A 22716-nucleotide genomic window follows, 5' to 3' on the forward strand; every position below is an offset into this window, starting at 1 on the left:
AGGCGCGTCCTGGCCAATCACAGGGCTACGTTATGAGGGGGTGGGGTGAAGCAGAACTCCACGCGGGGCCGAGAGGGGGCGGGACATTCCCGGGGCTTACTTGAGGGAAAGGAGGTGCTGGGTGCACGTCGTTGACTTGGGGACTGTCCCGGGTCCGCTCGCTTTGGCTAACATACTGTTCTCGAGGTTTTTAGGGGTTAAACACTTTACGGAAATGGTTGGATTCTGCGTTTTTTAAAAGTTAATGTTCCTTACCCTCCCGTATATTCATTTTTAAACATCTCCTTGAATACTTATTTTGTTTTGCTTTTGCTGTCCAAGTGGACCACAAAACACGTACCTTACAAAGCAAGCAACTCAAGAATACTTGGGAGTCACGATACGGACTTTAACTTCAACAAATCCAAATTAAAATTCACCAGGCCAACAGGAAGGGCTGGGTTAGGGTGCCTCCTCTTTTGCTTTTGGGCGCCAAGGGCCTTACCCAAGTGGAGACTGGGTGTGTGCTTTAATTCTGAGAGTGGGTATGTTGGGGAAGCGGACGTCCGGGAGATGGAAAGCGTCCGAAACAATTAAATACTAAACTGAGCTGTATTAAGCGTGTTGGAAGAGTACGGAGAAGGAAGGTCTCCGCGGGCAAAAGTAAGAGGAGCATTTGGAGTTAAGGGGTCAGGTGTGGGCGTAGGTAACTAACAAGCATCTCTTGTTTTTATGACACCGAGAAACTCAGTGTGAGGAACAGAGGAGGTATTCAAGGAAAGTTAGCCTGGGGATAGCCTGGAAAGAAATGAGCCAGGAATCAGCAAATAACTGATGTGGACCTCACATACCCTCTGTTTCTGCCTGTTTATCGCTAATTACCCTCCTGGGTTTGGGGGAGGGTGGAGGAAACTATCCGTGGGGAGCTCAGCTTGCTGGATTTACCCCAACCATTGCTGGGAAGCTCCACTTCTGTTTCACCTCCCCTCCTGCCGCATCCCCAAACAATCTACATGCCAGCTGGGACCTAATGAGGAACCTCTCTGGGTGAGGCACCTCCTCCCATAATAGAATTAATGAGAGCGAACTCCAACGTGTTTTAACTGTAATATGGGGTAATCTATGACTTTCTCTTTCCACTCTCAGTTAAGTGTACCCTATTGAATACCTGCCATGTCCTGGGGAAGTATGTTGGATGCTAGGTTTGCAGAGGTGAATTAGTCAGGGACTCACAAGATTTTTGCAGTTATCAAAAAATGAGATGAGTTGGGCTTACATTAGGGTATTGATCCTGATAAGTGAGGAAGGAAAGGCTATTTATGAAGGAGAAATTAACATGGATTGGTGACTGGTTTGATAGAGGGGGATGAATGAGAGAGCCCACTAAAGAAGAATACTAAATTTTGTAGCCTGATTGGAGAGAGAACTTGGCTGCCTGGAGTCGAAGAGCCACTTCAAGACAGGTCATATTAATGACATAGCATTTGTCCTGTCAGTATCTTCCTTACAGGTTTTCACTAGCTCCACAGACACTTCAGGTTGATGTCCAGCCCTCTTTGCCTGGTTTTCAAGGTTCACTATAATCTGGCTCCAGAAAACAGATCGAGCCTCATCTTCCAGTAATTTTCTGAGTGAAAAAGTCACTTCAGATTGTTCAGCCATGACCCTGAACCCTTGATTTTCCTGGGTTTCTTAACCATCTTTTGGCCATGGACCCCTTTAAGAATCAGATGAAAGCTGTGGACCTAGGCCAGGCTCTCAAAATTTTGCATACATTCTTAAGGGGGTTGTGAGTCTCTTGAAGCTGTGGACTTCAGGAAATACTGTGCCTGCTAAAGACAGTCTTATGTGTCTAGCTGAGGCTTTCTCAACAGCAGTACTACTGACATTTTAGACCAGATGATTCTTTGTTCTGGGATGCTGCCCAGTGTACCGTAGGCTGTTTCCCAGCATCCCTATCCTCTACCCATGAGATGCCAGTAGCTACCCACCCTCCAGTTTTGACAACACAAAATATCTCCAGATATTCCCAAATGTCTCCTAGGGGGCAAAATTGCCCCCAGTTGATAACCACTGGTCCAGCTCTCTCCATATTCTTTCCCTTTCTCAAAACAATTTCTTTCCTAGTATTTAATTCATTATCTTTTTGAGTTATACCTTTTTCATGCTAATTTTATGAATTACTAAGGGCAACGTGGCCTTCTTTCTCCCTTTCATGATTTTGACACTTTTTCATATACTTTTTCATTTACTTCTCTTGCATCCCCAACTGGATTATATGGTTTTAAAGAAGGAACCCAGTATTATATATTTCTTATCTTTTAAACATGTCATTTTGGTAAGTACTTTCTTTTAAACTTTATATTATTAAAAGTTTCAAACACATGCAAAAATAGAATATTGTATTGAACTCATCACCCAGCTTCCATTATCAACTAATAGCCAGTATTGTAGTAAGTACTTTGGTTGGAATTTTTAATCTGCAGTGACTCCCTATTTTTCCAGAAAAAACTTTAACTTGACATCCTAGACCTTAACACCTTTATTACCTACTCAGTTATAATTTATTAAACATCTGAAATGTTCCAAGCGCTAGGCTGAAAAACTATAAATAAGCATTTGCTGTGCTAGACTCCTTGCAATTCCCTAAACATGCTCTGCTCTTTCACACTTCTATGCACACCACTTAAGACACATCTAACTTCTCTTCCTCGCATGAAATACCCACACTTCCTTGCATACTTCCAGTTTGTTTCCTTGTTGATCATTGACTCAGCCCTCAAACCTTATTTTAAGCATTTCTTTCTTTATAAAAGCTTCCCTGACCCTGAGAGTAAATTAATTACTCCCAGTCATTACCACAATTGTTTCTTCTACTTCTATTGCATTTAGCATACTGAGGTGTAATTATTCATACTTGACTCTTAATTCACTCACCACCATCAGCTACTTGTGGGCAGGAAACATACTTTAATTGTTTCCATATCTCCAAACCTAGTAGCTAGCATTTAGCTTGGCACGTAGAAGCCACTGAAAGCATACTTATGGATTGAATGAATGAATTTCCCAGCATAATGATTTCCATATAGTAGTTACTAAATAAACATTCATTGAACTTCATTTAATACACTCAGTCAAAACAATGTAAATGACTCCCCATAAGAAGAGCGTAAGAGTTGAAAAATACAGAGCAAAGGTGAGCTGAGAGTGGGATAGGATAACCAGGCAAGTTATCTCTATCTTAGATTGGGGAATCATTTCAGTTTGAGGGTTTCCTTTCAGTTCATAGGAATAACAAACTCATCTGCAAAGCTGCTGAGTCCGTTTGCTTCTCATGTCTCCAGTGGATCTCTGTCATGAGCAAGGAACCCCAGCCAGTCATCCTCCCTAGCTGTCACAGTATTTCACAGCCGATGAGGCCCTCTTCTGATTGCTGACACATCTGTCATCAGCTATTCCCTGCAGGCACAACGAACTGCAATGAAAAGATATGGGGCAGGGGGTGGGGGATGGTGGAGGATGCGGTTAGTTCAGGGAAGTGAAATTAACTCCGTGTGGCCAGCATAGAGGAATTTGAGTTTAGCTGCAGCAAGAACCTGGAGAGGTAGGCAGGAGCTACATCCTGAAAAGCATTATTTGTCATACTCAGGAAGATGATTATCCTGAATGCTTTTATAAGAGAACCTTTAAAACCAAATGCATCTTTTTAAAAATTATACTTCCTTAGTTAAAGGCAATACACCTTCAATGTAGAATTTTTACAAAGTGCAGAAATGTGCAAAGAAAGTCATTCTTAATTCAATCACCTGGAGATAATTATTTTAAACATCTTGATATGTTTTTTCAGCCTTTCTGTGCATATTAACATGAATGCATATTGAAAAGAAAACATAATAAGGCTCATACTACATATATTTATTGCTTTGTAACTTGCCTTTTCATAAACACTTCATGATCAATCACTTGCCTTATAAAAAATGATTTTCGAAGAGCTACACAGTATTCTATTATATAGAGGTATCACAGGTTATTTAATTAATTCCTTATTGTTGAGCGTTTAAATTGTTTTAGGTCTTTTTGCTATTGTAAATAACACCTTGATGAACAGTTTTGTACACTAATTATACATATACATAATATATCTAATTTTTACATATATACATATATCTAATTTTTATACCTATTTACATACTTAAATGTAAAAATGGAATGATCATATCAAAGCTATGAATACTTTTAAGATTTTTGATGCAGGTTAATCTATGAAAAGTTATATGAAGTTACACTCCCATTAGTCCTATCTTAGAACGTCTACTTCTCAACTCTTTCATCCACACTGGATGTTCTTATCCTTTTAAAAATATTTACATCTTACTTTCTTGATTTGATTTTCTTTAACTACTAATGAGTTTGAACTTTTTTCATGTGTTTATTGGCCATTTGTGTTTCCTTTTCTGTGTGTGTGAAATTCCCTATTCACCTTTGCTCATTTTAATCTTCAGTCATCAGCTTGACTTTTCACACTGTTTATGGTGTTTTTTGACTTTCACAAAATTTAAATTTTTGAGTAGCCAAATCTACCAATCTTTTCTTTTATGGTTTTATCCTTTGCTTTTTTGCTTTAGAATGTTCCTCCCTTGAACGCTACCAGCCACTTCCGATTTGACGCTTCCAGATTCAGATAGATTTTTACTCAAACTATTAAAATTAAAAAAAAAAAAACGAGGAAAGTCCCTCCCATTCTGAGACCAAGTTTTTTTAAGAAGCATTTCTTCCAGCTCCTTTATAGTTATTACTTTGGGATTTCATTTTGACAGTGCAAGATAGCGTTCTAATCCTCCCTCCCACCCCAATAAAGTGCAGCTAATCATTTATCAGAACACAATTTATTGAATAATCCATCCACTGATTCGGACGCTACCCTTAGCATAATCGCTCCTATCCTCGTCTTGGGATTTCAGCTACTGAGAGTTACACGAAAGAAGGCATGTGGGAGAGAGAATAAGCACCGAAGAAACGGACAGCGTTAGCAAAGGTGTGAACATTTGCAACAGGCAGAGAGAGAAAAGGAGAAGAGTTGTGCCTGTCAACATTACAGTGATTGCTATAGCTTTTTAGTTTGGTAGTGGATTAAAGGAATATATAATATTCAAGAGACTTGCTCATTAAAATATCTAAATAAAACATTTAAAGAGCAGGAAAAAGAAAACAGGGCGATCTAATGCCACAACCACCTCACGAGCCAACGGTCACACGGACTACTGTCCCTTAAACGGCACTCAGGTATGAGGTTTGAGAGAGGAAGTTCAGATTCAGGTCTTGAGTCTTCGAGGATATTTCGCTTAGAAAAAACGAAACTTTCTTTTAAAACGTGGTGCACGTCAATAGCGCAGTAACCACTAAACAAACAGCATTTCCCTCGCATTTTCACATTAACATCAGCCTGAGCAGCTAAGGCAATTGCTCTTGGGAGAAATAACCGATTGTTCCTGAATTCTGAGCCCCCCATTCCTCTTTTTTCCTTTTTGCAATGGACCGTTAAGCATGGGAACAGGAGCCTGCAGACGTTAGGCCGCAACAGAATTATTTTTACCCTAACGGTGGTTTTCGCAAGTGGGAAAGATACAAAAGGGAGAAGTGCAGGTTACATCACACAACTTGCAGGGGTCTCCCCGGGGCCCGGCGCGAGGGTTCCACGGACGCCGCGAACCAGCGGGTTGCCGGGAGGAGGCGCGCGCCGCCTGGAAACGCCCCTCCGCCGCCCCTGCAGGGACCCGCCGCCGTGACGTAAAGGGGCGGGGCGGAGGCGCGGTCAAGGGCGGCGGGGGTTAATTGCCGGAAAAAGAACCTCTGGCCGGGGTCCGGGATTGCCCGCCGGCGCTGCGGGGCTGGAGGGAGTGCGGCGTGTGCGCCCGGCGGGCCATGGCTCCGGGCGCGGGCGCTCCGGGGTAGCACGGGCGAGGCTGCGCGGCCCCACGCGCCTCCCTCACCGACCCTGGTGGTGGCCCGGCCCGGCCCCGGCAGCTATGGGGCTCCTTCGGCTGCTGGTCCTGGCTCTGCTGGCGTCGCAGCCGGAGGTGGTTGGGGGAGCCGAGACCGTCGGGAACTCCAGCGAGGGTAAGGTCGGGGGCGCCTCACTTCTGCAACCCAAAGTTGCTTTTGCATTTCTTGCAAGGTCTAAATCCATCCTGGAGTCTGTCCACTTAGCAGAGGAGGTGGTGAGTTCAGAACCGGCAGGAATGGATCAGTGTCCGTTCCTGCAGAAGGAAACTCCCATTGCTAAGGAGGCCTTATTGTCAATTCCTAATTTAGGCTGGGCAAATGGGAAGAGATAAGTAACTCTCTTCTTCAGACACATTATTATCTCCCTTAGGGAGCAGCCATGTTTGTAGGTTTAATTTAACACACTAAAGCACGTCTTTGCTCCCGAGTGGCATAGCTGAGCCTCTGGAGAGCGAGGCTTGGTAGGATCTGAGGGCTTTATAATTGATGGCCCTCCAGGCTGCACAGGGTTCTTAGATTCCAAAATCTAGATGGCTTTCAAATTATTTGTGCTCTGCAGAGTTTGAGAGGAAAAGTGAACCCAGAATGGGACTTTAGATCGTAGATCATGTGCTTGGTGAATGGGTTTTAGCAGTAGTTCCTGGTTTGTTAATATGAACTGTAAAAAGTACTAATTGTGCCAAGCTGATAGTCATGTGCTTTTCTGTGAGGTTAAGTGCATTCTCAGTTTTGTTTTGAACTTAACAGACTAGTTGCAGTTCTGGAGCAATATTTTCTGAATAATATAATTGTGTTCCTAAATGCTTATCTTTGAAAAGCTCTCCTGCAAACTGAATCCTAGAATCTTTGCACAGGACTTAAGGCCAAAGCTGAAAAGGACAGTTATATTTTTGCAGAAAAAATAGCCTTGTTTATCATAGGGCACTAACATTCACTGCGTGCAGTATGTGCGAGGTGCTTTTCATGGCAATGTAATTTAATCCTCAAACCCTGTGAGATAATTATTGTCCTCATTTGGTGAAGGATGAAGCTGAGGCCCTAGACGACGCTCATTACACAAGTGAACAGCTAACAGGGGCACAGGCGGCATTTGAACCCACATATGTCTGGCTGTAAATTTCATGATCCTTCCACTCAACCAAGCTACCCTCCAATAAGAGGTGCTGTACACCTCATTCTTCTGTGAATTCTCATTCCTCAAAATAGCCTTATGAGGGAGGTAGAAGAGATGACTATCTCCATTTTAACACGTGAAGTATTTTTTTTAATTGAGGTCATACTGGCTTATAACATTGTATAAATTTCAGGCGTACGTTATCATATTTCAGTTTCTGCATCGTGTTCATCACCAGTAGTCTGGTTTTTTACCCATCACCATACACACGTGTCCCTTTACCCCTTTTGCCCTCCTCCTGCCCTCTTACCCTGTGGTAACCACTAATCTGTTCTCCTTATCCATGTGTTTATCTTCCACATGTAGGTGAAATCATACAGTGTTTGTCTTTGTCTGTCTGGCTTATTTCACTTACCATAATACCCTCAAGGTCCATCCTTGTTGCAGGTTGCGTGATTTTGTCCTTTTTTATGGCTGAGTAGTATTCCATTACTTAAATATATATATATATATACACACACACACATATATATTCACACCACATCTTTATCCAGTCATCAGTTGTTGGGCACTTGGGTTGCTTCCATGTCTTAGCTATTGTGAATAGTGCTGCAGTGAACATAGGGATGCAAAAATCTCTTTGAATTGTTGATTTCATGTTCTTTGGACAAATACCCAGAAGTAGGATAGCTGGATCATATGATATTTCTATTTTTAATCTTTTGAGAAATCTCCATACTGTTTTCCATAGTGGCTGCGGTATTTGAGAGATTGCATTTGCAGATCCAGACGAGCCCCTGAGTCAGAAGGGATGTGATCCAGATCTTTTCATTTTTAGTTCTGTGCTTTAATATTTAATAATATCTAGAATCTTTTATGCAAAAGTTGAGAAATCTGAGTAATAATTTGAGAAATTAGTATTTTTCAGGCTGTATTTCTTTCCTCTTTTCTGTGATTGCAGCTCTGATATTTCCTCAACCATGTTATCCTTTTTGCCTTGCATTAGTATTGTCGTTCTGCGAAGGAGAGGGACAATATGTGGGGACTTAACTGCTGAGTGATAATAAAAGCCGATAGTTTCCACATCTATCAGTTAAGAAAGACTTAGTTCAAGACTTGCGTGATCCTCCTGGAAAATGGCTGGGTTTCTGTTTGAGGATTCTGATAACTATACAAATTGGAGACATTGAGCAACTGCTGTAATTTAGGAGGATGTACCCATCTTTAGCAGGACACACTGACTTGCACAACTTGAATAATGGCTTGAAAGCTGAATGAACCTTTGAAGGCGTCAGGTTGAGTTCCTAGCAAGTCTAAGGAAGGTGCTCTCTGTGACCAACAGTGACAGGAGATAAATCCTACATTTAAACAGTTTTCCCTTCTCTTGGAGTCCCAGCTCTCTGCTACCCTAACATCTTTCATTATTGTTTCAGATTCATATCCAGTAACTCACATAGAATTACACAGTAATTGGAGTTGGGCAGAATGTCATTTGAACCTTCTGGTGTCTGTGTTGTGCTTTAAGTAAGGTAGCAGGCCACTTGTGTAGTTAGTCGCAAGTGATCTCTTTGAAAATTGTGTGAAAGGTAGTACGTACATTTTTGTGTTTCCTTTCAGCTTTTAGGGCTAATGAAAATTCATAAGAAGATATAATGAGAAATTGGGGGGGGGGGGCAGTTGAATGCCAACCAGCTCAAGTAGCTGAACTGTGTTTGCTTTTAATATTCTATCTGAAGAGCATTGTGAAGACACTAAGCTTTCACAGATCTCGCCTAGAATTTGGTTGTTGCGTCAAGGCAAAGCACAAACAGTGGAGGTCCATTTTAGTAAAATAGTAAAAAGGAAGAGTTGGAAAATTTTAGAGTTGCAAGTTTAGGATCTGATTGGGAAAGAATAGGAAAATATTGGGATTGAGCAGTTCTTTTCAGAATGGAATTTTTGGAAAGAAACAGTGACTCTGGGTAGGAATGGAGGAAGGGTATGAAAAATAGAAAAGAATCCCCTGCTAAGGGTCAGATGGCAAAAAATACTTTTGGCAGATGATTGCTTTTTAGAGGAGAGCTCCATCATTAAGTGCTCTGTCTCCGTGTTAGCTGTTTGATCTTAATATCATTTGATGTGCTGTTTCCCTCCCACTCCCAGAGTCATAAGATCTAATTATGCCTCATAAAATGTTTCTAATGAATCCTTTCCATAGAGCTTAAAGGTGAACTTGAGCTGTTCTTCAGGATATATTTTGGATACATGTCTTCCTTTGCCATGTCTGTTTTTATGAGCAGAAGTTAAGTGCAGTTTCTGCTAGGCTGTGCTGTTAAAGTTGTCTTGACTTTCAGTGTTTCTCCTTGTCACTCTATGGAAGTCTCTTTCTCAACCTGATGCTTATGGTGGATGTGATGGGCATTTACACATGTTGGTCCTCTTCGTCCCACTAGTTTATCTGTAGGACCATATTGAATGCCTGACTTTTTTTTTTTTTAATAAGGAGATGAGCCTCTGAAACACTGGAAAGCTAATGGGTGTTAATAATGATACTTTATTGTGTGGCACTGGACAGCTTAAAATCTTTTTTCCTATTATTTGATACTTTTAGCAAGTGATGTATGTGGCTCAGTGATCTGTGTTTCACCATGAGGAAACTAAGGCACAAAGGAAAGAAAATACTTTCCTGAGGTCATAAAATTCAACCATCACTCACCAAACATTTACTGTGTGCCAACTAGGTGACTTGTGCTATACTTATCAGCAGAACGTCAAATATGACAGAGCCGTGCACAGGCAGAAGTCAGACCACAACTGGTTTGGTTAATATGCAATCTTCTATAAAGATTGTGAAATGGCTGTTGGACTGCCAAGGTAACACTGTGAGAGGATTTTCACACAGAAGTCAGGTTAAAGATAAGTAGGAAAAAATATATTTATCCTTTCCTAATTCATCAAACATTGTGTTAGCAGTTCTCAGACGTTCCTGAACATTAAAATCACCTGGAGAACTTGAGAAAAGGCATATTGGTGACAAGACAGCTAGAAATTGAAATTTAAAAGAAAAAATAAAGTAGCATCAAGAAACATAAAATGTTTAGGGATAATTATAATGGGATATATAAAGACCTCTACAGAGAAAACTATACAATGTTCTTGAGATAAATTGAGAAACTAGAGGTTCCTAAATTACAAAAGTCATAATTCATAAATTCATAATTCATAATATTAGAAAATTTTACATTATAAAGATATTTGTCCCTAAATTAATGTATTCTTTGCCATCCCAGTCAAAATCCCAGCAGGGTTTTTTGTGGAAATTGACAAGCTGCTTTCTAAAATTTATATGGAAATGAAAAAGGGCCAAAAATAATCAAGATAGTCTTGAAGAGGAAGAACAAATTTGGGGCAGAAATTAAGACAGCGTAATATTGGTGTTAGGGTAGACCTGTAGACCGGTGGAACACAGTTGAGAGTCCAGAAACAAACCCACACATATGGTCATTTGATTTATGTGAAAGGTGGAATTGCAAAATAGTAGGGAAATGGTAATTTCAGTAAAAGTTGCAGTGTCAACTGGGTATACATATGGAAAAATGAACCTTAACCCCCTGCCTCATACCATACATAAAAATCAATTTCAGGTTGATTTTAGACTTAAATGTGAAAGCTAAAACAAAACTCTAGAAGTTAACATGGGGAACGTATCTTCATGATCTTAGAATATGTAGGCAAAGATTTCTATAAAATGACACAAAAAAGACTAATCATAAAGGGAAAACTTGATAAGTTGGACTACATTAAAATTAAAACTCAAGGTAATCTAAAGGTAACGAGAAACTGAAAAGGCAAGCTACAGGAATGGGAGATCTTCACAATAGTTATCTGACAGAACACTCCTATCAAGGATGTATAAAGAACTCCTAAAATTCAGTGGGCAAAAGACTTGAACAGACCCTTTCACAAAGAGGATATCCAAATAGCCAATAAGCAAAAGAAAATGTTCTGAACATCATTAATCATTAGGGAAATACAAATTAAAATCACAGTGAGCTACCACTGTGTACCCAGCAGAGAAACTGAGGGTACCAGGTGTTGGTGAGACTGTTGAGCAACTGGAATACTTTCCGGCAAGTTGATAGGGGGGTAAATTGGCAAAACCATGAGGGATAACTGTTTGGCAGTATCTACTAAAGCTGAACATAAGTATACCCTATTACCTGGTAATTCTACTCTTAGGTTCTACCCAATAGAAATATGTACATATGTGTACCAAACGACATGTACAAAAAAAGTTTGGAGTTGTTCAGAATAACTAGAAATAATCCAAATATTCATTAACAGAAGACTAGATAAATTGTGGTATATTCCTTTCATGAAATGTACAACAATGAAAAATGAATAAATTATGGTTACTATGGCAGCGGGGATGAATCTCACAAATACAGTGTTGATTTTTAAAAAGCTAGACACAAAATAATTCATGCTGTCTGATTCCATTTAATAAAATTTCGAAACCAGGCAGAGCCCATCTATGGTGTTAGAATTTGGGATCATAGTTACCTCTAGGGAGGTGAAAAGAGATGCTGATTCGAAGGAGCCACAGGAAGACCTCTAAGATGCTAGAATGCTGTTTCTTGACCGGGCGGTGTAAACTTGGTGCACTTCTCTGTATGCATGTTGTTTTTTTTTAAATTAATATATCAATTTATTTAAAGATTTTACTACTGCTGACTTAGATTGGATTTTCCAGTCTTTGTCATTATACATGACACTGCAGTGAACATCTTTGTGTGTGTGTGTGTGTGAGGAAGATTGGCCCTGAGCTAACATCTGTGTCAGTCTTCCTCCATTTTATATATGGGATGCTGCCTCAGCATGGCTTGATGAGCAGTGTGTAGGTCTGTGCCTGGGATCTGAACCCACAAACCCTGGGCTGCTGAAACAGAGTGCATGAACTTAATCACTGTGCTACTGGGCCAGCCCTGTGCAGTGGACATCTTTTATATAAAAATCTTTTGTATGCATGTTATTTTAATAAATATTTGTTCTTTAACTGATACTTGAACCCTAATCCCAGGGACTTTGATTTAAATGGTCTGGAGAGGGGCCCAGACAGCAATATTTTTTAAAAAGCACCTCCGGATGGTTGTAATGCATAGCCACGTGGATAACCATTGTATTAGAATTTCTTTCTAATAATGACACCTCAGGAGCACTATAGAAAATGTGAAAAGTAAGGAAATGTATAAAGAAAAGAAAAAATCATTGTAAAATATACCCCCAGAAGTACCTGTTTTTGATACCTCTGTTTATTTTGTCAAGTGACCAGTTTTTAAAATAATGTCTGCAGCGTCTCTCTCTCTTATTGTCTGGCTTCTTCCTGGTTCTTGCTGCAGGCATTTGCTTTGGGAAGGAAGGTTAGCGAGGCATCATCTTCCTGTAGCTTTCGGGAAATCCAGGAGGTAACAGATGAAAGTTGTAACTGTTTTCTGAAACACCAGGTGTTCTTGAGGAAGAAGTTAGAAGCAAAGACTATCATTTAATGTTTTGGTCCTAAAATCATTACATACTCTCACATGGGCTGTTTGTTTTCATTCCTGGTTTTCTTAATGAGAACAGACTGTTTAAGATCAAAGGCGATCTGTTACACTGTTACACTTTTCAAGTAGGTTTATTGCTTGATATAGATGTGCCTTCTAGAATAATCTTTCACAAAAACAGAACCATTTTATTTCCTATTTCTTATTCGTGCTGGAATGGTAAGGGCTTATATGTTCATCAACAGGGGACTGATTGAATAATTATGGTTACATACACAGAATGGAATATTATATAGTTTTTAAAATGGTAAAGCTAGAATATCTACGTTGATGTGAAAAGATATCTAAGATCTATTAAATAGGCTATACCAAACATACTTGTATCCTTCTTTTTCCATCTACATAGAAATACTCATGCTGATATCTGCCTAAATCCTGAAAGATATATACCAAACTGTTAGTAATGATTATTTCTGCACAGTATACTTGCTGGAGGAATTAACTTTCTCTATTTTTCTAACCTTTCTTTAGTAAGGAATATAATCTGAAAAAAATATTGCCATTTTAAGCAAAAAACAAAACAAACGACAGAAGTGTTGGGAGAGTGTCATCTTTTTGTCTGGGAAGGGTGTGTCCCTTTTTTATAAGTTTCATGTGAAGAGTTGAAATAGAGCCAGTGTTTTGAGCGCCATCAACGATGGAGAGTTTTTCCAAATTGTGCAATTTCTTTCTGATAAGAACACCTCACTATCACTAAAGAAATTTGATAAACAGTGAAATGTGTAAAGAAAAGAAAAATCACTTAAAATATATTCCCAGGAATATGTACTTTTAATACCCCTACTTATTTTAAGTTACCAGTTGTTTAATAATGTATTTTAGTTTCTATGGTCCTGTCTTTCCCTACTGTCTTAAAGCCCTGAAAGTTTTGGTTCTCCAAGTATTTCTGAGTTGTGATTTATCTTCACCCCTGTGTGATAGGTTAAGGGAAGGCTAAGAAAAGATTACCAGCAAGACTTCATTAGTTGATAGCTTCAGTCACTTCCAGGGCTTTTAAAGTTTCTCGGTAGTGTTTTGATTCAAAGTTCGTGTCATGGGAAATAGACATAAAGATTAGTAAAACAATTTCTAAGATATATTTAAGGGCAAATTTAAGTGATAATTACAGAAGTCTTGGATAACTTTTATGAATCTCCTTGTCCCAGTGTTGGTCACAATCCAGTAGGCAGAGCGACTGGTCCTTAAGTACTTAATAAATGTTTGTCAAATAGAGAAAATGGGTGTGAGGGCTGAAGAAAACAGAAAAATTGAGAATGTAACTAGACAAGACAGGATGGTAAATAAGCTGAGTGCTCTGGACAGTTACGGGATGGAAATCCTTAATTTCTAGGAAAAGAAAGTGATAGTGTTCTTAGTTTCACAGACTAGAATTTGTGGATATTTTTAAGACTTGGAAGATGGAGGACAAGTGAGACCAAAATTAAGGCAATAAATGAAATGTTTTTAGTGCCCTTTACTGAGATCCACTTAATTTTATGTATAATTTGGTTTTCTAATAAAATAATCATGATGATGGGAAGGTCTGAGAAATATAAAAACTGTTTTTCTTATATCTCTGTTAAAAAAACCCCAAAAAACTCCCCACATTTTCTGACTTCCCTACCCAGATTCTATTAGCCACTCCCTCATATTTTAGCTCTTTTCTGGCTTGAGTTTTATTTCACATAAAAGGTAAGCTGTTTTTCTGGTTATATAAATAGAAGGAAATATACCATCTTCATTTATCATTGTTACAGTTATTAAAATGTTCTCTGGACTTTTAGAAATTAAGTCATAACCACGAGTAACCTTTTTTCTATGAATTAAAATACATTAAGTTATGAACGTAATATAATAGCATTGTGGAGTTTGGGGAAAATTAATAGAGAGTAACCTTTATTCTAGTCCTAACATTATTTGTATGTTCTGTTTGGCTTTCTTTCTTAGTTAGCCATTCTTGATAGTTTTTTGGGTTTTTTTAAATCGTCCAGATGGAATACTTGTGTTAAAAAAAAGAAAGTGTTGAAAATTAGCCTTCTTGGGAAAATTAGCCTTGTGTAGCTTACATAAGCATGAGTTATGAAGTTATTTAGTGTCTGGAGTGTTTTATTTTACCACCCACTGACTCTAATTTCCTTCTAAAATAAAACGTGATAATTCCACAAAAGTTCTCTGGTGAATTATAATCTTTACCTCATCAACTCCTTTTCATTTATATTAAATTTAAATCTTTTTTTTTCTATTTTTAGGTTTGAACCTCCAAGACTGCTTACATAATGCTTGGGAGCTCTTAAGCTATTTATGCAGAGACATACTGACTATAGGGTAGGGGGTGAGATGGGGAATCCAGGACCACACAGAAGTAAAAGCAGCCTTTTTAGTGGATTATTGGAGAATTAGGTTGGAAGAAGAAAACTGGTATGCAGCTGGGAGAAAGGCACACAGAGAACCATGGGCAGAGTGAGTGAGTCAAACACAGCCAAGCTAATGGAGGCAAGAAGACAGATGGGAAAGGCCTAGATGAAGTGCTGGAAAAATCTTCTTATGACTGATCTTTTTTGTGGACCCTGAACTTGATCCTTAAACATCTCTTTTTTCCAAAATGCCTGTGGTTCACTACTGTGTGTGAAGTACCTGGTGTGGGCACTCAGCAGACATTTTTGCCAATGTTGATGGCACCTTCCTTTGCAAGCTAGCTAATACAGTCCCATTTAACAGATGAAGAAGTGGAGGTTTAAGAGAATTAAGTAACTTGGCTGAGATCAAACAGCTAGTAAATGGCGCGATAAAATTGAAGCCACCTGTGTCTCTCCAGGCTGGACTGACTGCAGAATTCACTAGATCGTACTGTTCTTTAATATCAATGCATTCACGATTGCTGGTAGCTCCCCAGAGTTGTTAATCCTTAAATTCAAGGACTCTGTTCCTTTTGGAATTGTTATTGCTGCTCCCAGATGGGGAAATCTTCTGGCCTCTGGGAGCCGAGCACCTTGAGAGTCAGCAGCACTTCAAGTATTGTTCGCATCTTTTGAAATACCTTTTCTCCATTTTAGGTCTGGGTTCCACCACTTGCTAGCTGAGTCACCCTGAGTGGGGCGCTTCACCTCTTTAAGCTTAATTGTCCTCATCAGTGAAACAGGGACAGTAATAATAATATTTATCTCAGTGAGTTTTTCTGAGGATTAAGTTAATAGTATGTGTTCATTTATGTATGCGATTTCTACAAACTGCTATTAGAAGTACAAATGTTACAATGAAATGTGTCTGCCATTGTAGGTCTTCTTGAATTTTCTATGGGGACATTTAGATACTTCGAGCTCAACAGGCCCTTTCCAGAGGAAGCTATTTTACGTCATATTTCCAGCAATGTGACTTTTCTTATTTTCCAAATACACTCCCAGTATCAGAATACAACAATTTCTTTTTCTAAGGTAAGTACAAAGAATTATTTCCATAAAAACTGTTCCCATATTTGGGGGTCTTGTATTTAGTATAAATATTAGAATTTGATGTCTCTTGATGTTTGACTTCATGTCTTAAATTAAAAATCAAGATTGGGGCCTGTCAGGTTAGTGATGGAGAGTGGCTAGGCGGTGAGTATCTCAGGCCTTTCTGGAGTCTGGTGACACCTGACTGAAAGAGATGACATGTGACTGGTGATAGAGGGCTGAGCATTCAGGGAGGGTGACCGGTACCGAGTGTCTCTGCAGTTAAATTTTCCTCATGATTTTCCACCTTTTTTTCCTACTCTACTGGGTCCTTAATGGGTTTTACCTAAGAATACATTTTAATAGTTTTCCATTGTTGTTCCAGCCATTTAAGTGTTGAAGTTTACTAAAATCCCCACACAGTCAACTTTATTCTTCAGAGTCTCATGGAAACAAAAGAATCCTAACATTCTGTTCATCCAGCCCAGGGCTATGCCTCCAGCAGCAGTTAGGACCCTACAGAGATCTTCACTAAAACCCTTAACCTCAGCCTCAGCTTTGGGAAGTTTTTCAGATACTCTGGGTTAGTTTAAGCTATTAAGGACCTGCCGTTTATGTTAAACTTTTACAAGTCTGTTTATATTTAGCCAGTATGACCCTTTGGACTAATAAATGAATTTAACTCTATGAAGTTGTACTTTTTATTTGTCCTAATCCTATCTTAGAATATTCTGGAATTTGCTAAACAAAGCTGTCTAAATCCAGTTCTTATATATATATATATATATGTATAAATATATATATGTAAGTCTATATATTTTTTTTGGGGTTTTTTTTTTTTTTTTTTTTTTTTGGTGAGGAAGATTGGCCCTGAACTAACATCCATTGCCAATCTTCTTCTTTTTGCTTGAGGAAGATTGTCCCTACACAAACATCTGTGTCAGTCTTCCTCTATTTTGTATATGGGACGCTGCCACAGCATGGTTTGATGAATGCTGTGTAGGTCCGTGTCCAGGATCCGAACCTGCAAACCTCGGGCTCCCAAATTGGAGCATGCAAACCTAACCACTACACCACCAGGCTGGCCCCCCAATTCTTATATATTTTATAGGCATTGGTCATAATATCTTTCAAACTAAGTATTTTGTATTTTTTTATTCCTACCTTCCTGCCCCTAGCATGAAGGTTTTGAAATTATGTGTGGGTGTGAGTGTGGATGTGTGGTAGTTTAATAGACTAGAAGTAGAAGAGTTCAACCAAAGAAAAGAGAAAGGAATCAATTCTGTTAGTTGAAGAGACAACAGTGCCTTTGACCCGTATATTGATTTTTGCCCGAGTTCTTTGCAGCCAGTGCAGAAATCAAAGCATGTTAAATTTTATAACTTGGTTAGAGGGAAGAAACATGCCAGTTCCTCAAAGGAAGCCAAGTTTTTTCTGGCACTAAATTCAAAAGGAATCTTCCTATTCAGGCCCTTACCTAGGAGACATAGGAAAATGGCACATAGACGATTTCCTTCTTAATAACATCGCAGCAAAGACAACATTTGAAGGAAGAGAAAGGATGGGGAAAAAAGGCATTTATATTTATTGCATGCGTATGATGTGCTAGACCAGTGGTGCTTAAGCTCCTGGGGACATCTGCTGAAATCTCTGGACTCTCTGTCTGGCAAAATGGATGCATATATTCGTATAATTTCGTAGGAACCTCTGGACACTCAATGGGCCTCTTCGGCCCCTGGTTAGAAACCCCTGTGTTTGGTTTTCCAGGGAGTTAATTTACTTCTTATGACAGCTCAACACAGTACTTCCAATGCCCATTTTACATCTGAGGAAGCGGAGCTTGGATAAAGGGATGTCAGCATAGCTAATGTGACAGAAGTGGTCTGGATGAACAGCATCTTGGGCCTCAGTTTTCACGTGGAAAGGATCTTAGTTATCCTTAATTATAGTAATGTTTCTTTCTTGGACTGCCTTTGGTTCTCACTGTATTTATGGGAAGATGGCAACCAGAACTGCACACAGCTCTAGAAATGAGTGGCCTGTGTGAAGAGAACTGCTTCTGTCCCCTGTGCCCAACCTGAGGCACTGTGGCACTTTGGATTTTTGGGGTCATCATGGCACTGGTTCTTTGAAGCTGTCGACTCTCTATTTGTTCATTAGTATTTGGGTCGTTCTCCCTTATGCTTGTCAAAGTGAAACCCAACTGGCACTTTTTTCTTCTCATTTCCTTAGTTTGAAGAAAACACTCTGGATCTGTTACTTTTTAACTTTGCATTTTATTATCCAAAAAGCATTCCAAGCAGGTAGGGGTGGGGGATGGTAGAGTGGAGAAAGGTCAGGAAGGGTCAGAGAGAAACGCAGAGTGGGTGATATGTGTGTTCACCATCTGGTTGTGCTGATGGTTTCACAGGGGTCTACATATGTCAAAACTTCTCCAACAGTGCGCTTTACACGTGGTTTATAATGTGTCAACTCCAGCGGTTAAGTGTGCACGTTGCACTTCGGCGGCCCTGGGTTCGCCGGGTCAAATCCCGGGTGCAGACATGGCACTGCTTGGCAAACCATGCTGTGGCAGGCGTCCCACATATAAAGTAGAGGAAGATGGGCTTGGATGTTAGCTCAGGACCAGTCTTACTCAGCAAAAAGAGGAGGATTGGCAGATGTTAGCTCAGGGCTAGTCTTCCTCAAAAAAAACACAAACTTTGCAAAAACTGAACTCCTTGGGAGCAGGGCTCATGTTTTTCTCTTGGTAGTCTTAGTATTTGAAGTAATAAACCTTAATTTGGGGAGAATTGAAAAGCTTAGGAATTTCCCTGTGCATCTGACGTTCCTGATCAAAGATCATATATTTTAAATAGTTCTCTGTGTGTGTGTGGGCACCTGCACATGGAGGTGAAAAGAATTCTTTAATTATCTAAGGAATGTCTGGGTTTTTTGCTATTTGTTTTGAGAAGATTTGGAATAGGGTGTGCATACTAGAGCAACTCTGCAGTAAATATTTTGCTCAACTCCCTATTCATGATGACTCTTTTCCTACTGCAGACTCCCTTGCCCAATACTTCGGGAACAGGCACTGACAAAGGGCTGGTTTTCATTCTTAGACCAGAGCAGAGTATGTGCACTTGGTACTTGGAGACCTTAGATGCTGAACCTGTGCAAAATGTGGCCATCCCACTCTCCTACTCAGGAAGAGGTAACCTTTCTGTCTTGGGCACCCTGTTACTCTCCAGAATGTGGGACTTGTTTATGAAAATTTAGGGAAAACTATAATCCTATTGAAAGTGTATTACAAGTACAATTTATTGCATCAGAAAAGTTTTACTAGCAAGGGAGCCAGAGATTTAGCATGATGATTAAATAGCCCAGTTAGGGAGTAGAAAAATAGTTTATTCATTTGAAAAACACTTAAGGAGTCCTTGGAGAAGCAGTAACAGAGAGGCAAGACTTAGTCCTTAACATTTTAGTTGGTTATTCTAGGCAGAGGAGGCAGTAAGCTTCCCATCATGGAGGCATGGGAAAAGAATGGAGTGTTTGGAGTAGTGGATGTGGGTGGAACCAGAGTGTGAAATACCTCGTATACAATTTGAGGTTTGCATTCTATCCTGAGGTTGGTTCTGAGGAAGCGTAGAGTTTTTAAGCAGAGGAATGATGTGATGCATTTCATCTCTTACAAAGGTAACTCTAGAAGCAGTGTGGAGAGTGGATGGGAGAGGGCATGGCAGAGTCAGGACTCAGCACGCAATGGAGGGCTCAAAGTGAGAAGTGAGGATCTGAACAGAGGCCACGAGAGGAGAGATAGAGAAGAGGGGCTGGAGTCGAGATATTTGGAGGGTAGAATTGGTAAGACGTAATGACTACTAGTTCTGGATTATAAGAGAGGGGAGAATAGGCTTCCCATTTGGACAGCTGGAAGATAGTGATACAAAATAGGCGTGGAGATGGGGTGTTGTAACGCTGGCTGGTTGGGGGTTTGGGGTGGAGTAGATGGTGACTTCAGTTTGGGTCACAGTGAATCTGAGACCCTTGTAGGACACCTGGATGGAAATGCACAGTAGGCAGTTTAAAATAAGGGCCTGGAGTAGAGAGGTAAGGTTAGCTATCGGACTAAATAGCTGTTACTAAAAGCAACGAAGTGAGTGAGATTATTCAGACATGTGTTTATAGATTTAGGGGGGAAAATAACAGCAGATACTGTCCTAGTGCTCCCCACATTCCAGGCACTGTTTCTGGGGGATGCTAACTGCTGAGGGATAAGCATAAGAGTAAGGAGTGGTCGGGGAGGTCAGAGAAGAGCCTGGAGGTTCTGCCTAAGAAGGAGTGGTGAAAGACACTGCAGAGAGGTCAGGAGAAGGGACTGAAAGTGTCCATGTGATGGCGCAATTAGGAGTCAGTGGTGGCCTTTAATGAGAGTCATTTTAGAGACGCAATAGGGATGAAAACTGGATTACGGTGATTGAGGTGTGAAGGTAAAGTGAGAACGTTTAGACTACTCTTCAAGTTTGGTGGTGAGGGGAAGGAGAGGGAGCGATAGCTAGTAAAGGAGGTAGAATCCAAGAAGGGACTGGAGTTGAGGAAAGAAAACATTATCTGTGGCAAAAGGGTAATTACTTGATTAAAAAAACCATAGACTTCAAGCTTCCATCAAGGACAGCGTACAAAGAAAAATTACGAGCAGTGGAGCTTCAGTTACAATACGTATCATTTTCTCAGGTGTGGTAAATATTTGTAAAGGCAGCAAAAGAGTATGGAAGAAGAGCCCAGAATTTTGAGGAAGATTCTACATGATTTTGAAATATACATGTGCACCGGGTATCTCCATTCCAAATCTGGCAAGGGGAGACCAAACCGCTAGAATTCCAACAATTTATGGAAACTAAGACCCAACTGTGGGAATGATTTGATGAGTGTATGAAATTGAGACCTTATAAATCTTTAAATTGGTTTACCTTGTTCTGTCTTATCTCAGCCTGTCCACTTGAGTCCACCATATGTAGCTCTTCATATGGAGTTGAACTAATGTTAAGTGACTTCTTTAAGTTTTGCCATGCTTAAAAGTCACTAATAGGATTCCTAATAAAAGAGGAGCTGTTTTAGCCACATTATTAATGTAAATTAAATACCCCAAATTTATTTTGTGTTTAGTTAAAACACCCAAATGCTATTCCCGTACATGGTCTTGGGTTTCTTGAGGTCTTTTATTTTTACTCTTTTATATATACACAAAGACTCTTCCAGCAGTGAAGATGACACCATCTTTCTCCCTGTTGAAAGAAGCATGTGAAAAGTGGACACCCCTTCCTCTATCACCCAGAGAGTTCCTTTTCTCTTTGGCAGCGTTTTTTTCCTCTGTCCCTGGGTTCTTAAGCTCTTTTGTGGGGTCATGGACCCCAAATATCTAATAAAAACTTCTCTCCCTAGGGGCATACACAAGTTCAGCGTTTGGCATACAATTTTAGGGTGTTCATGGAGCCCCTGAAACCCATTCTTGGACCCCAGCTTAAGAATCTCCCTCTCTCTTGTGATCTTGTCACTCTGTAGCAGAGGCTGGCAAACTACAGCCTATGAGCGGAATCCAGCTCGCTGCCTGTTTTGTGTGTGGTCTCATTGGAACACAGCCATGCCCATCTGCTTACCTATTGTCTAAGGCTGCTTTCCTGCCACGCGGGCGGGGTGGAGTAGTTGCCACAGACACCTTCAGTCCTGCAAGGCCTAAAATATTCACCATCTGGCCCTTTGCAGAAAGGGTTTGCTGACCCCTGTTCAGGAGCCTTTAACCTCAGTGAACTTTAGTCTCTTTAACCTCAGTTCATGAGGTAGAATAATAAACCAGAAGCTCTGTATTTATTTAACTTCTGTATGGGAAGTTCTTGTAAGAATAGAGTTCTGTTTTTCTGGGTATGATTTAAATCTATAAGAATTGTCTGTCGAGTAACTTCTTTATGTTTCATCCAGATCCTATCCCTGGAGGCTGTAATTTGGAGTTTGATTTAGACATTGATCCTAATATTTACTTGGAGTATAATTTCTTTGAAACAACTATCAAATTTGCCCCAGCAAACCTAGGCTACGCGAGGTATGTCGACCTCCTATCTCCTAAAACTGCTTTTTTTTAGGACGTGCATGACTGCTATTGTGTGAACTCTCTCAAAATCCATAGTTCTTCTTAGTAAAATTGAGTGGCTTATTTTTTTTTGGAATGGAAGTAATTTAAACATTGTTACTAATAGTCGAGCTGTCATTTACAGTTAATATTGTCCTCCTGCATTCTTATAAAGAGCCAGATGTTGAGTTTTTGTTATGAACTTAGAAATACCTCTTAGCTTCTGGAGTTTTAAATATAGAAAACATTCTGGAGCCATGAAGCACCCTTTTATTTTTGTAAAGATTTTATTATTTGAATTAAGACTCTGCCTTAGTTTCTACTTTAATAGTAATGATAACTAACATTTAAGCAATATTTGAATGCCCACGTATGCATTATCCACCGTATGGACTACTGTATGCTGTTTTGTCATTTAATCCTAATAATTTTATGAAGAAGGGGCAATTGTTCTTATTTACAGAGAGATTCCCTACCGGTTATTGAGATTAAGTGACTTGCCCACAGATGCACAGCTAACAAATGGTGAAG

The 22716-nt window shown here is 39.8% G+C and overlaps 1 protein-coding gene across 1 annotated transcript in view; it reads left to right on the top strand.

Annotated features, from left to right (window-relative positions):
* Positions 1–5798: 5798 nt before the first annotated feature.
* Positions 5799–22716, top strand: part of TM7SF3 (transmembrane 7 superfamily member 3) — a 34763-nt gene continuing 17845 nt past the window's right edge. The window contains exons 1-4 of the mRNA XM_046673358.1: positions 5799–6096; positions 15934–16088; positions 19128–19278; positions 22038–22158. Of these exons, the coding sequence (XP_046529314.1) occupies positions 6006–6096; positions 15934–16088; positions 19128–19278; positions 22038–22158 (518 nt within the window). The 5' untranslated portion in view covers positions 5799–6005. The remainder of the gene's footprint in view (positions 6097–15933; positions 16089–19127; positions 19279–22037; positions 22159–22716) is intronic.

Source organism: Equus quagga, chromosome 1, assembly GCF_021613505.1.
Source record: "Equus quagga isolate Etosha38 chromosome 1, UCLA_HA_Equagga_1.0, whole genome shotgun sequence".
Classification (NCBI taxonomy): Eukaryota; Metazoa; Chordata; class Mammalia; order Perissodactyla; family Equidae; genus Equus; species Equus quagga.